The sequence below is a fragment of the Candoia aspera genome, chromosome 2, assembly GCF_035149785.1.
Source record: "Candoia aspera isolate rCanAsp1 chromosome 2, rCanAsp1.hap2, whole genome shotgun sequence".
In the NCBI taxonomy this organism is placed as follows: Eukaryota; Metazoa; Chordata; class Lepidosauria; order Squamata; family Boidae; genus Candoia; species Candoia aspera.
The window spans coordinates 35,216,753-35,233,485 of record NC_086154.1 but is presented as its reverse complement, the minus strand read 5'-3'; the positions used below and the strand labels follow the sequence as shown (position 1 = coordinate 35,233,485).

The 16,733-nt window shown below is 36.8% G+C and overlaps 1 protein-coding gene across 1 annotated transcript in view; it reads right to left on the bottom strand.

Moving 5' to 3' along the window:
* Window positions 1–16,733, bottom strand: part of LOC134489119 (contactin-4-like) — a 251,112-nt gene that overhangs the window by 116,622 nt on the left and 117,757 nt on the right. Inside the window, exons 8-9 of the mRNA XM_063291601.1 lie at window positions 16,517–16,646; window positions 5,908–6,058 (exon numbers count right to left, since the gene is read on the bottom strand). Of these exons, the coding sequence (XP_063147671.1) occupies window positions 5,908–6,058; window positions 16,517–16,646 (281 nt within the window). The remainder of the gene's footprint in view (window positions 1–5,907; window positions 6,059–16,516; window positions 16,647–16,733) is intronic.

Here is a 16,733-nt window from a genome sequence, read left to right as displayed (position 1 = left end):
CTCAGTACTACGCATGCGTTTCCCCCCCCTGGATAGGGGCCCCCTCCTGCTCACCATCAGTGCTCATGACAGTACCGCTCCCTCGCATAGAACAGCATCCTCAGGGCAGGTTGCCATTGGACTGGTGATTCAGAGCTTTCTGTGATGGCCCCAGTACGAGGATTTTAACTTTAGAAATTCTCCAGACAGTCCATTAGGAAGCTAAAACAATTCATTTATTAAAATCTGATTACATAGGACAGTTGCAAAGCTCTGAATAATGTTGTGGCACCAATGCATTCAAATTAAATCATTCCCTCTGACATAGTCTCTCCTCCCTATCTCACAAACCAGATCTTTCTTACTCCTAATCTTCCCCCTCCCCATTCCTTAGAGTTAATTAGAGTCCAGGTGTCTTATCAGCCCATCTTTGGCTACAGTGCTTGTGAAGGAATGCGGTTAACAATTCTCTCTGTCTGCAAAGCTGCAAAAGCTGACACAGGTTTCCTTTCACCCTGGCATAGCAGCCGATGCGTGTAGCAGAAACTTCATGGCAGGTGTGCAAAGCAAGCCTGACATCAAGTGACATGAGATATTCTGAAAATAGAGACCAAATTTTTCACCCACCTGCATTTGTACAAGGATATTTTGCCTGAAACAGAATTGGTTATAGGAACAGGGTTTTTCAATATTATTTTTGTAATATTATTTCTATAATATATCATTATATTATTTTTATAATACTCCATTTTAAAGCAACATTTGATCTGAGCTGATAATAACTGGACAACCATTTTTTAGGTAATTTATATTGGTCAGAGTGTATGAGGTTTTATAGAAGGTAACAATAGGTTCCGGACAAGCTCTACTTAGTGTAGTGGTTACAGCTCTAGGCTAGAAACTGGGAGACCATGAGTTCTAGTCCTGCCTTAAGCACAAAGCCAGCTGGGTGACCCTTGGCCAGTGCCTCTCTCTCAGCCCTAGGAAGGAGGCAATGGCAAACCACTTCTGAAATCTTGCCAAGAAAACTGCAAGGATTAGTCCAAACGGTTGCTGAGAATTGGACATGAATGAATGGCAGGAAAAAAAAAAACAGCTTTACTGTTAACCACCCAGATTTGATTGGGGGTGTATAAAATATGTGATAAATATATAAATAAATTAGTATGATCATTAATTTATGTTCATATTTTAAAACATTTTAGCAAGTAGCTGCACTGAGTATTTGGGAAGTTGAAAGACAATAGCGAACAATAATGAAAATGTTTAGTAGATCAAATTTGTAAAACCCCAATCCTTTATGCATCTCTGCTGGAAAGAACCCATGCAGGCATTATAATACATTAACAACATCTGTAGACTGCCCCATCAAAACAACTCTGGTAGTGAAAAAAAGAACTCAAAAATAGCGATTTCCCCAAACCTACTTCTATGCTTGCTATGCAGTAACATAATTGAAAACTGACTTAGAAGTTTTCATAAACTTCCTGAAGGTCAGGAGTAATGTTGTTCAAATGACAGCAGACGTAGGTGTGAATGTGTTGCATGTATATCTGCATGTTGGGTTCTAGGTTTAGTAAGCAGGGTTCACCACTATATGTGGTGATTACTCTGGATATAATAACATTCTTCAGATACTGTAAAATTTGCAGGGAGCTAGTAAGACTACCTGCTAGCATGGTATGTCCTTGGAAAAGCAATCATAATAATCAAGTTGGAGATTATTTATCCTAGAGAAGTATTCAGTTGATCTCTTCCTATAATGACAAAATATTGTAAAAAAATAAAAATAGAGAGAGGGTGTCCAACTGTTTTTATGACGTGATTGAGGGTTCAACTGAGGGGATACACATAGACAATTTCCATACTTTTCAAATTATATAAAGAACAATTTCTCAAATGCTCCAGTGAAATCTAGGTGACCACAAACAGGTTTAATTATAAAGTCAACATGGAACAAACTCTAGAAAAATCGATCAGTGGATTGATTTTTGATTCATATATTATGCAATATTCAATATATCTATAGAAAACACTAAGCTCTCCACCTGCTACTATTTACTGTTTTTACAAGAGTACACACTGTAAGACAAATGATAATACAAAAGATAATTTCCCACAATGAAAGTAAAACAAAATTCATGTCTTAGGAATTAGGATAATGTGGCTCAAGTAGAAAATATTATATAAATCTTAATTCCAATTTAGGCACTACCTACTATTTTTTCTAGGACTGCACAGTATTAGAAAGCAAAAAGGTGTTCTGAAGTCTGTGAAGGTGCAAACGAAGCATCAATCTGCAGGCTGTCTAAACAACAGTGCCTTTCTCTGGTTTTATAAGTCACATTTACTCGTGAAAGTAAGGGCTAGACACTGACACTCTTGAAAACCAGCACATGAGCCTAAGTTCTAAACAAGTGCTTATGAATGAACACTCTTTATTTCTAGATCTGAATTTCTGAGATACAATATATCTAAATCCATTTTGCAGTATTAAATAATTTACTTTCTGAAGTGTTGATGGCACTTACGTCTCCAAGAGAGGATTTCCATTATTATGGTGATGAAGTATTTTTAATAACTGCAGTGGTGTAACTGTACCCCAGGGCAAAATTCTTAATGCAAATGTATAGCTTTCAAGCAGCAGTAAGAGACACCTTTGGGGTGGTTATTCTTTAAGGGTACAGCGTACAGTAATTCTACTTCATGAGAAGAATCCAAAACCTAGAGCAATATTTACATCTATATCTTTATCTTTATCTATATCTATATCTGCAAGATAAGCTCTGCCTCTTGAGAAAGTATCAAATATCCCATTTGGTTCTGCTTTGCTGTCTTTGGCAGCTTCTCGAGAAAAAGACCCAGCAACAGCATAAAATTCATGTTATTACTTTGTCTAGACACTCAGTTCAAATATGACACTGTACTGCAAATATTCCAAGCAAATCACTGAGTTGTTTTTCATGAATTAATAAAATTCTGTACACCACCAGAACCTACCCTTAACCATGTAAACATAGATTGGAACATGATGCACAACAGTTTGGTTTTATTTATTTTCATTTTGCACGGATGACTTTCCAAAATTAATTTCTACAACCGTGATTAAAGAATACATTTTCAATCCTTTTTTCAGAACTGAATATTAAATGAGCTTTTAATATTGAGAGGAACTTTTAAAAATGTCTTATTCGGGTAAGAGAATTTTTTGTAATAGCTTAAGAATTACCCACTTGAAAGGGAAAACAGCACTGGTTGGGGGTGATAGGGAATAATCTTTCTGAGCCTTTAAGGGAATATTTTCAGCTGTTATTGTGAATACTTCTATTACAGCTGAGTTACATTTTCCATGCTATTTCACAAAGATATTCCATTTTGCCCAAGCCTTATCAATCTCAGTTTTGTTTAAGTTATAAAAGTCTCATTTAAAACAAAAGGAAACACACACACACCCTCCATGTGTTTGATCTCAATTCTCTTGGCATTTAGAAAATCTGCAAAGATGCAAATTAGAAACACAAGTCTACCAGAAAACAACCCACACCAACCAAGTGCTCCATTACCAAAGCAACAACCCAACCTCCCACAAGAGGAGCTGTGTAAGAACATTATTCAGATGAGCAAAAACACACTGCAGGAACCCAGAATACCAGAAGAAGGAAACAGATAATCTGTACAGCATCTTCCAACAAAATGGACACTCACTCAACTTTATCAAAAAGGGCCTGACCACTCAACCCACCACAGCACAACCAACACAAGCTATAAAAAGGATAACACTGCCATACATCAGAAACATCTCAGAAACTGCCAACAGACTGTTACAACTACATGATATCACCGTAGCACACAAACCAACTAAAACTCTTCAAAATATCTTAAGTAACCCAAAAGACCCTATAGCCCAAGAAGAAAAAAAAGGACTCATCTACAACATACAGTGCAAGGACTGTAGCAGCCACTGTGTAGGAGAGACAGGCAGAAGACTAGCAGAGCTCATCCATGAGCACCAACTGGCAGTCAGAAGACATGATGAGAACTCCTTAATCTCTCAACACGTGGGCAGACTCAACCATAGTTTCAACTGGGAAACTGTGAGCATCCTAGGCCAAGCTAAATCCAAAATGCTAGGGAATTCCTGGAAGCTTGGCACTCAGACAAGTCAGCCATCAACAGGCACATAGAGGCAAACAACATTTACAAAGCATTCAAAAAAGACAATAAAAAAAGCTAAAAAGGAAACAAAAAGACCAGAACACCTCCTTGCAAGCAATCAATGCCCAGATAAGCAAAGATTAACACCAGGATTAACACTAGATGAACAATCAAGCAGTATAAAATAATCAAGGAACCACCAACTCAGTCAAACAGTCAAACAGTAAACAACAGCCTAATTATGGAACTACCAAGGAGAGAACAACACCCTCACCAACACTGTTGGGGCAAACTACTGTATATAAATGGAGAGCAAACCCCACACTCACTAGGATTGATGGTGTTACCTAGTTGGGTAATGAAACATCTGCAAGCAAACAGCCAAGCTCAGAGAGCACCAAGTACTCCACAGTTCAACCCTGAGCTACATATTTTCTCTTTGATTAGATGTATATCTTTCACCAAGCTTTTCTTTAAGTTTTTAAAACTTTTTAGATTCAAGTCAGAGTATACAGTTAATTATCTATGGACTGACTAAATAAATACATGCATAAATTTATCTCATTTGGCTGTGCAGTGGAATGTAATAGCAAGACCATTAACCTATTAATAAGAGTTGTTCAACTTTGCCTGGATGTTTGTGACCACCATGACTATTCTTCCTAAATAAAAGTGGCGCATATATTAAAGATCTGTTCTTTGTTCTCCTAAAAACTGCTACATAGATTTGGAGAACATCTTTTGTTTTTCATGTTTTAAATCAGGGATCAGACAGATTTATATATGTTATACTATTATTACTTTATTATTATGTAAATACAATACTTAACTATGTAATAATCCATCATTCTACTCTATTATTCTTTCAAATAATAAAATATTAAGACATATAACATGGTTCAGTAAGTTCCAGAATTCTTGAAGCAGTATCCCAGGTAGATTCACAATTTATTGAGTAAATTTACGTATTATATGAAACATGAATAGAAAAGTTCCTTTCCAATGCAGTTACAAAACATGTTGAAAGTACTTTTGGGCATTCTGTTCACTTAGTTCTGTGTTTCTTAAATTGTGGTCCTAGGACCCCTGGGGGTCCCCCAAGACCCTCTCAAGGGCCCATGAAATCAAAATTATTTGCCAGCCAATTTTGAAAAATAATACAATATTAAAATCCCATCAAACAATAGTGAGAAGTGATCGTGGCAGCGAATGCATCAATTTTAATACAGTAAATATCGATAAATATAACCCTTACAAACAAAAACTCTCCATAATTTTTTAAAAGTGGGAAGGGGTCCTGAGATAAAAAAAGTTTAAGAAACACTTTAATATATACATCTAGTATAGTATTTACTTCTTTATGCACATTAAATAAGTTTTATCTAAAAGGTTGATTATGAAGTACAGTTGGCAGATTTTACAACTGTCCAATTATTTCTTTATAACAGGACACACAAGAATTAATTTTAGAAAGCCAAATAATAAATGATAGGTAGCTGCAAAGTTCCCAAGAGATTGCATTCTGGTAACTTGTGAAACTATTTAAAGTTAAAATACTGATCTTCAAAAAACTGAACAATGAAATAACATACTAAGTGTAAGTTTATTCAGGAATTAGTACTGTTTTAGTACAGTACTAATTCCTGAATAAACTTACAGTTAGTATGTTATTAGTACAGGTTGAATACTTCTTCCTTTTACTTTTTTTTTCAAGAGAAATTTCAAGAACGGGTCCACAAAACTAATAACACAAGTCTTATTTTCATATATTACCTCTCATTTTCTTTTAGGATCTCTTTTCCTTTCTTCCAAGTAAAGGTTGGCCTTGGAGAAGCTTTAGGCTTACATTCAATGGTCGCATCAGTACCAACTTTAACAAAAGTAAATTTTTTCAAGAAGTTTTTGGAGAAATCTGGACCCACAGCTGAAAGGCAACAGAGAACTCAGAATTAATGAAAACTACCATCAAATTGTTTTGAAATGAATGTTGATATATTCTGAATTATCTCAGAATGTATCATTATTAGTTTAAATAATCAGTCTTCAGAGTACCCCCAACCTGTGATTAAAAGTGATAAATAAAACAATGATTTAGACTCAAAAGATGCCTTCATACAAGTTGAAAACATTTGTGTGGAGAGTGTGACATTGGTTTTCATTAACTGTTTTGTTTGGTACATTCTCTGTATTCCTGAAAAGCTATTCCAGAGGCTGACAAATCATCTAGAACAATGAACATTGTATTTTGGGTAATCACTGAAAAACAGGGTTGTAATCTTGCAGCAATAATAATCTTGTTGGATTGAAACCAACAAGATTATTAAATGCTTTCTACATGTTAATTTCAGTGATACTACAAATATTGGATGTGGTTCCCTAGGAACTTCATGACCTTCATGGTTGTTCATGACTACAACATTAAGTGATAACTTGCATCTGTAAAATAGCTATCACAAATCAAATAATGCAGCCAGAACTTTCATATCACCCCATATCTGCTCATACAATTTGCAATTTTTTTCACAGAAGCAATTCATATCTCTGCACTCTGCCTCTATCCTTGCAAATAAGGCTATAAATTAGGAGATGACAAATGACGTATATGAATGAACCAGTACTAATTCTGAATGGCTACCTACTATGAATATAGTTTAAACTTTCAAATCTGCAGCTAAGGTAATTCTACCATATTGCCTTAACACATTTTACATAGAGATATTATTAAAATAAAGCACTGGGCTATACTGTAGGATTGAACAGGGGCATCTGCAGGAAGGTTAAAAAAAATCAAGATGGCAGGTAGACTGCACAATCAAAGTCCTGCCCCTTTTTACCTGCTTGTGATGCATATTTAAAAGGCATAGGGCTTTAGTTGCACAGTTCTGCCTGCCATCTTCATTTTTTAAGCCTCACCTCATAGACACCCCTGGGACTGAAATGATGTGATTTAGCTAGAATTACTAGATCTTCCACATTCCGTTCTAGGATATATGCCAGTCCTATACCCTTATGTGCCTCTTTATCCATAGCCAGTTAACATCTATATTGTGACATTTTAGTCACTTTTATGTCTAAACCTGGTTTCACAAATTAACAATTACTACAGGCCTAAATGTTAGGCCTGTAGTAAGCACTTTTCCTCAACACCAGATCCATTTATCTTCTGTTGAGGTGGAGAAGGGGAAATAGTTCATTCCTCTCCCCTATCCAAAACTGATTTTTCACCAGCTGACTGCACTATAGCTTAGCTCCTAAAGAGTATAAGATAATGAGATAATAAACTGTGTTGGCCAGTTCTGGGGGTGAGGTTTTGAAGCAGATCTGGAGAAAACCTTTTCTTTGCTGTCTGTTTCTAGGTGATTAGTAGGAGACCAATTCTGTGTTTCTGCTGATATAATGTCAATCAGCTTTCCCCAACAGCTGCAGGGTCCAAAGGGGTAAATGAATGTTTGTCATATCAAGCATCTAGTGAGGGAAAACTGGACTAGCATTGAGTACTAATAACGATTCACACAGCCACTGAAAAACTTAAGCTCAACTATGTTTTCCATCAGATTTACTTGCTTATAGTATAAGTGATCTATCACACCATCATAGAATCACTTACGAGATTGGAAGACATTATGACTGAACATCAAGTGGTGAAGATGAGATTTGTGAATAATGAGACAGAAAGATACTATATAAAAAATATAATTAAGTCTTTTTTTCTTCCTATATTAGACATTATCAGAAAAAGGCAGGTATCAGTGTTACCAGAGAGACTGTAGTTGCTTCATTCAAAGTAGAGTATATCATTGTATGGGCTTCCTAATTAAAAATCTTCTAAATATAATAGCCTTTTTCCCTGCAATGTTTTTCCACTACATAGATTTATGTTTAACATTTAATAATGTCAGCTCATCTAATCATTTCAGGCATTGCAGTGATTTTTTGCAGGATGGAAACATATTTCAGGGAGATTTATTTATTTATTTATTTAGTTAGTTAGTTATAAATTTATTCACCGCCCATCTCTCCCCTACGGGAGCTATTGTAGCTAAATAATCAAGGGTTAAAACGACCTAAAAAGTATTTCCTGATATAGAATGCCTCTTAATTCAGCCTCTGGCCCAACAAATTCAAACTGAACCAAACCAAAAAAGGCCTTTCTTCTAGAACAAAATCTATGTTGTTATTGAACACTTTAGAACAGGATCACGGATGCAAAGTTGCCCTTCAGTGAAAACAGCTCCTTCGGTTTATGGAAGGACATTTGATCCTTGGAGGCATCCATAGATGGGGATAGAATTCTCTTCCAGAGAGGGGAGACTGGGAAAATGTGCCTCCATCCCTTATTGCTCTCAATAGAATTAAACTCATGTGATCTCTCAATCCATTTTTTTTTCAAATTAATTCAGACAAAATGCAAACATTCATGATCGTTTTGCTGAACAATGGACATGCACCTTCTTTGTAACTAGCCAATTAGGACCATATTTTCAGTGTAATGGATCTGCTTCTGGCCCGCTTGTTACTTAGCAACTACTTTCCTTTTGGGGTAGACATAATGGCAAAGCTGGGACAATATTGATATTGCATGGAGATGTTATGATTTGAAAAGATTTAAACCGATAGACACATCTAGCTTGTGGAATTAGTTTCTCAAGATGCACTGAAGCCCAGTTTTCTAAACAAAAAACAATTCTAGTTATCTCAAGAATATATCTTTAGTATTAGGCTAAAAAGCTTGAATTTTACTTCCAAGTCTCTGTTTCAAAAGTTATCTCAAGGTGATATCCTCCAATTTGTGGTATTTTACTGGGAATCATAAATATTTGTAAGCCATTGGGATTTCATAAAACCTCAGAAAAAGATGAATGTAAGACAGAAACTATTCAGAGAAGACTTGGTGCTCAACAATCTACCAAATCACTGCATTTAAAGTCAATGTCAACTGTAAGATTTGGATATTCTCAGCATGTAGTTTGTAAAGAACTACGATTTTTAGATCTGCAGTGTCTCAAATATCAGATAATGATGACAACTATCTCCTAACAAAATATATTTAGATTCCACTGTCCCTTTATTTTGTTATGGAATATAGACAATTCTGGTATGGTAAATGGTGTTTGTGCACATAAATTTGTTTAATGATTATAGGAGTTTCAATTTTATTTTGAAATAATTCACTGAAGATGTGTTTTGATTTTTAACAAAAGATTGACCCATCGTGTATATAGGAAAACACCCATATTTCCAGGTTTATAAGACAGCATGCTCCTCTCATCATATACAGAAACTATACTCCCTCTCCTCATTTAGCGCCCACAATCTGTTCCAGCAACTTTGTTGCTAAGCGAAATGGTTGCTGAGTGAATACATGACTGAGAGAGTGAGAGAGATGCTGCGAAGATCACTGGTTGCTGCCATCTCTTTTAGATAAGGTTTTCTCATGTGGCTATGCCAGCAGTACTCGCACTCTGGTGTGCAGTCAGGTGCGTGACTTTTTTTTAGATTTCTTATCCCACCTTTATTATTTTTATAAATATCTCAGGGCGGCGAACATACCTAATGCTCCTTCCTCCTCCTATTTTCCCCACAACAACAACCCTTTGAGGTGAGTTGGGCTGAGAGAGAGCGACTGACCCAAAGTCACTCAGCTGGCTTTGTGCCTAAGATGGGACTAGAATTCCCAGTCTCCCAATTTCTAGCCTGGAGCCTTAACCACTAGCCCAAACTGGCTCTCATTTGGTTGTAAATGCATGCACTGGTCAGAAAAAGATTTTTTAAAATTACCATCATATTTGTGAACAGTTGTTAAAGGGGGAGTGGTTGTATAACAAATAATTCTTTGACGGCTTTTTAATTGTTTTTTCAAGTTACATTTTACAAAAAAACCCTATAGTTACAATCATTATAACTTTAATAGTTTGTACACAACAGAGAAAAATAAAAAGCTAGTTGTGCAGATTGGTTATGCTTTGAAAGGCCTATTTTTTTTCAAATGAATATTAGCCTATGGAAACAAAAATGAACTTTTTTAGAGCTGTTGATCATTGTGCCTTTGTTTTTACAGACAGACCTTCTTCTTGATAATTTCATTTTTGAAATTTGTGAGATCCTTTTTTCAGTGTCTTTCCTTGAATATATTTAATTTCCTGATTTTGTTTTCTAGACAAGATCTACATGAAGTTGGAAACAAAGCTTGAGATCAAATGAACAATGGCTTATCCTTTTCAAGTTAGCATGCATCTTAAATAATTGGATCACAGCCAGATCTAGCTACTACAGTACGATGATTACCCCTTGCACTGATCTGGGTATACAGCCTTATCTCATTCTCCTCAAGACTTCCTAGGTAAAGGTAAAGGTTTCCCTTGACGTAAAGTCCAGTCGTGTCCGACTCTAGGGGGCGGTGCTCATCTCTGTTTCTAAGCCTTGGAGCCGGCGTTGTCCCTAAGGACCCATCCGTGGTCATGTGGCCAGCATGACTCACGGAACGCCGTTACCTTCCCGCCGAAGCGGTACCAATTAATCTACTCACATTTGCATGTTTTCGAACTGCTTGGTGTGCAGGAGCTGGGACGAGCAGCGGGAGCTCACCCCGCCGCGCGGTTTCGAACCGCCGATCTTCCGATCGGCAGCTCAGCGGTTTAACCCGCAGCGCCACCGCGTCCTTCAAGACTTCCTACAAGACTGATTTCTTCAACGTGAGTATCTGGAGAAATGTGTATTTTATCCACTGATTGCAGTACGTTTAATTGTTTTGAACTAATTGGGAACTGTTGTATAGGTCATTTCCTTTGTAGCAACATAAATGTGGAAGAATTGTCCCTACTTTCACTGTTACCTCTTCAGAGAACTTTGAGTACTTTATGCTTAGGCAAAACTTTTTATAGGTACTCTAAGCAATTTAATAGAAGAAAAAAATGAGCACTTTGGTATTATGCATAATTTGCATTTCATATAAGTATGTTGTACAATAATATAATAAAGGTAGTCCTCACTTACCCACTGCCTCATTCAGTGACCATTCAAAGTTACAACGGTGCTATCCCTCATACACATGACTGCCATTAGAGTCAGTACATGTTGGTCTGTACCTGACCTGTTGTCTTCTTTTTTTTGCCCCTGGCAGAGCACAGAGATTGGAAAGAAAGGGATTACAAGAGAGTAAGCAGGCCCATAATGGGAGAGTAAGGAGCCACACAATGGGGAATACACCAGGCTGTTTGCATAGTGCGCTTGCAGTTGCTGGTACCAGCACATTGCTTTCAATGTGTATTCCCCATTGTGTGCCTACCTGCTCTCTTGCAATCTCTTCCTCCCCAATGAATGGAAATACAAACATTAATTCCCTTCTTGCTAATTATCCCAGCACTGGAGTGAGCATTCCAAAGGGCTGGGCAGTGGTTAGGAGGAAAATAAAAGCCGAAGGTATGAAACTGGTTAGTTTTGTCAGTTTTGAGCCAGCTATCCCAGCGCTGCCAAGATGAGCATTCCAAAGGGTGAGGGAGTAGGGAAAAGGAAAATACAGCTGCAGTCCCATGATTTCCCATTTAGCGACCCCTTCGCTTAGCAAAGGAATTGCCAGTCTCAATTGTGGTCACCTTTTATATGAAATAAATCCCTAAATCTTGCCACTATGGATCCTACTTTGCTGAACTCTGTTGTTCTTTCCTCCAGAAGAAGCAGAAAGATGAGTTTTCCCTGAAAACATCTACCCTTATTGATTTTTAAAAAATGACCAAGAAATAAAATTCTGCTTAGAAAACACCTTAAATCTTCTGAACAGATGACACTTATGCTAGTGAACATTCTCTTTCACACATATAAAAACAATTATCTAATCAAAACTTTATTCACTGTTTTAAAAATGAAACCTTTTTATTGATTCTCAGGTTTGTTGCACATAATAGGTTTCTTACAGTAGCACAAGTGAACAAAGCGATATTTCACAAGCTTTAGCATAAAGCAAAAAGAGGAAGATTAATAAATAAGGTTGCAGGTTGGGCAAGTGTGCTCAGATTTTTTATGTTGATCTAAAGTTATAATATTAGCAACAGTTTTGTCAAGTGATTGTTAAACAACCAGTATGTACATTCTCTGTGTGGCAGAATGCAGAAACAGTATGTGCTTATATAATAGGACTTTTGGTATGACACTACAGGTAGTCCTCACTTAACAACCATTTGTTTAGTGACAGTTCAGATTTACAATGGTGCTGAAAAACCAATTTATGACCAGTCCTCACACTTATGACTGTCGCAACGTCCCCACAGTCATGTGATCATTATTTGGGTACTTGGCAACTGGTTCACATTTATGACCATTGCAGTGTCCCATGGCCACATGATCGCCATTTTTGACCTTCCCAGCCGACTTCTGGCAAGCAATGGGGAACCATGTGATTGACTTAATGACAATGTGGCTTGCTTAAAGCCCACAGTGATTCACTTAACAACTGCTGCAAAAAAGGGGGGATTGTAAAATCAGGTCAGATTTGCTTAATGACCGCTTTGTTTAACAACCAAAATTCCAGTCCCAATTGTGGTTGTTAAGCAAGGACTACCTGTAAAGCATTCCAATAGACATGGGAGGGCTCTACACACTTCGGAAATGATTTGGAACTTACATGACAACAGCACCTCTCTGCTATTCCTTAAAATAGCACAATGTTTTTCAGGAAATGAAGAGATGCTGTTATTTTAAGGAATCCACTCATAAAGCTACCCTGACTCCTAAAGCAGCAGCACTATTTTGGGGGATTTATGCAGAAGTGTGAAAAAAGTCAAACCATTTTAGGGAATAGCAGGGAGGTACACCTTTTCTAGATCATATTCAAAGTGTACACAGCCCCAATTCTGGGATCAAACGCTACCCACATGATTCCATTTATTTTGATCCTCCTCATTTTTACCCTCCTCTTTCTCTTCCCTCCCCCATTATCATTTTTAGATACAGCAAGGTAAGTATTGTCAGAACATGTTGCAGTTTTACTCCAATCATAGGATTATTGCTGTCCAGATAAATGCTCTACCCAACTCTGGCTCCAGTAATTACATAAAGATAGAACTAAGTCCCCAGGGCTACTTGCAACTCTTAAGCATCTGTAAAAGTTGTCACTATATGTAATTTAATATTAAAACTATATTTATGAATACAGCAGAAGAGAAAAATTATTAATCAGTATATATGGGGAACAATCAAATTAACTATATTCAAGTAAACTAATTTTAATCAATTCAAATATTTTATTGTTTATTTATTAACAAGTTTTATAGAAAGGAATGAAAAAAATGCAAAAAAAAGGGAAAAATTAAATGAAAAACTATAAAAACAAAACAAACAAACAAACAAAAGGGGAAAGTATGGATATACAGTATATCACATATTAATCAGATGTCAAACAGATTTCTAAATCTATCTTGGGAAAAGAAATAACGATTCTCTAACATTACGAAGTATCATAATCACATTTGCTATTCAAATGTGAATCGTATTAAATCAGTATTTATCTTTTACACCTGCCACATTTAATTTTTGGACTCTGGGATTGACAAACAGGAGATGAATGCAGTTTGTAGCTCAAGAGAAAAAAAAAACACAAAGCAAGAACAACAACTGAACTAAATGGCCCAGCAGGTTTTCATTATGGTTATTAATAAGTAATGCCATCATGTTTGTCAATCTGACATTTGTAATCTTCTCATCCTTTTTTTTCTATCATGTCTCCCTTGTTCCCCAATAAAGTGACTATTCTTCATACTTTTTCTTCAATAACTCTTTCCCTGCCAAACAAATACCTAGAATGAGTGATTTTTCTTTTCTAAAAGTGCTTCCACTATTGATATGCTATGGCACATACAGGTAAGAACTTCCGTTGGCATGCCTGAGCTTGAAAGAACATTCTGTTCCTGAGATGCCGTATCTGCAGATCTTGTTTCCTGCTCCCACAATTAAGTCTTAAGACCATATGTTGACCATGGAGCTCCGGATAACCTCTACATAGAAAAGAGATACAAGAACTTCCTTTGTTGCCCTCTAGTATTGATGTAGTTCTAATATGGTAGTTCTAATTTAGGCAATTGCCCATGTCCTGCTCTCACTTCTGTTTTATGTTTAGTATACATTCAAGGTGCTATTACAGGTAGTCCTTGTTTAGCAACCACAATTGGGACCGGCAACTTTGTCATTAAGCAAAGTAATTGCTAAGTGAAACCATGACTGTGCTTATGAATTTATTTCAGCTTTCCTTTGCTTTATAGACCTTCAAAGATCGTAAATGTGAGGACTGATTGTAACGTTACTTTTTCATCACTGTTGTAACTGTGAATGGTCGCTAACCAAGGCAGTTGCTAAACAAGGAGTACTTGTATATATTGTGTCTCAGCAGGCAACAGGATCTCACCAATCCTGTCTAGCTTTGAAAGCTTAATGGAGCCAGTAATTATTAGAATTTGCAACCACGAGATGAGGTGCTGACTGCCATCTTGGCTGGCTTCAAAAAAGAGTTGGACCAATTCATGGAAGCTATGGGGATTAATGGCTATTAGCCTCTGGAGGCCATCTGCTGGGAGACTAGTGGGCTTCTTTGTACAGTGGTTGGCCACTGTGAGATCAGACTGCTGGAGTAGATAGGCCAAGGGTCTGATCCAGCAGGGCACTGCTTATGTTCTTATATTCAGATCTGCTTAGAACTTGAATGGGAGATCATCAGGAGATACCAGGGCAACAGGTAAGACTAGGAAGTTAAAAAAAAAAATCCCAGGGAATGGGATGGCAAATGTCTATGCTTATATTTTTAAATGTAGAGAGAACAGACTACATGTGAAACTGGTATGGTTGAATACATTCATTCCTATTTCAAGCATTCCTGAAGGACAGTTTGCTGAACAATGTCAGTATTCCCTAGCAGTGTAGATCCACAGCTATAGAGGGTACATTTTAATGTATGTATTCCAATCATGGAAGTCTTAGGAAATGGTTGTGAGCAGTTAAATAACCTTTTCCCACGACTGTGTTAAAGAGCTATGCATTCATCCCTGAGTTGGAAGACAACAACACTGGAATGAAATTTTCTACCCACTTCCCCAGTCCCTACCCTGTTTCCATTGTTTCTATTACCATCTACTGTTAGCTGACTTTCTCACCCTCCAAATTAATGGGTGAAAACAAACAGATTTTGTAGAATGAGGCATTTATTTGGTCATGCTGGAATAACGGAAAACACAGGTTCATATCAGTGCAGCTAAGGGAGGCCTGAGCCTGTGTGACTCATATTCTGGACAAGATGAAGGCAATGTCATGAAGATAAAGAGAAAAAATAAATAAATGCCAGGGTATGACAATGGCATGGTTAGGTGCAAGTTGGCAATAGACAAGTATACTCTAGACAGGAAGAGGCAGAAAATAGATAGGCCTTTCTTGAGTGGTCTTTGGACGATATCTAGTAATTCTACAAGCCATATTATTCTGAACTGTTTATTATTCAACCTATTATTAATTTGTCATACTGCCTTTCTGCAAAAGTTACAAAAATAACAAAAAATGCATAAAATTAATTTTAAAATAAAAGATTTCACAAAAACAAAACCCCAAGAATAAAACTACTGTAAAAAAACCCAATAAAACTAATGAACGCAATTTAAAAAGCCAAGTTAAAAGACTGTCTTTTACAAAAGTTCTCTGAAAAATTGAGGTCATATAAGGCATCGGCAACTCTGAAGACACAGGATGAAACCTCTGTCCTGCATGCCCAACGAACACAGCTCTTTAAGGGACTCATCCTTCTTATCTACTTCCCCCCTCAAGTAGAACAAGGCCAAAATTTTTACTGGACCTTAAAAAGTAAAACTGTCATCGTGAAATGAGCCCAGAAAACAACAGTAAGCATTATTAGGCTGCTGAAATGAAGAATCCTCCAAGTGAAGGCAATTAAAATTAGTGTTTTCCTCCCACAAAGATCAGCAGAAACCCAATTGATTTACATCTTTGCAGTGCAAGAAAAAAGGAAAGGATCGTTGCCCCTGCCCAAGAAAGACACTACATATTGTATGAGTGTCTGCAGGATAGGTTTCTGAAATTGGCTTTGTATCTGTTTGTATCTGTGTTTAAGTGCAGTGGGCTCCATAACATGTCGATCTTCACATTAGATAACACACACTAAAACCTCTTCCATTGCAAACAAGCAAATTATTGTTTGAAGAAGAAATAAAAGTAAAATGTGACATAAAACGTTTCACATATAGGGGCAACCATTACCCCCTACTTACAGGAAATGCTTTAAATCAACATTTTGCATAGACATTTTTGATATAAATTAATGACTTCATTAGAGGCAATAAAACATCTTAGGGCAACAGAAATTTTTCAGTAGCTTTAAGTAAAAGGAGCCCACCAATTACGCTCAGTTCTGCGCTGACATAGATGACTCCGTATCTATTTTCTGCCACGCACTGATACATGCCAGTGTCTGATAGGTTCACGCTGGGAATGGTGAGTGTTCCATGTTCTATCTGAAGTCTTTTCTGCAAAATGGTTAAATGAATAACGTAAATATAAGAAACTTCCCTTCACAATTTATATATTCCTGCAATCACATTATTTTAAATGAC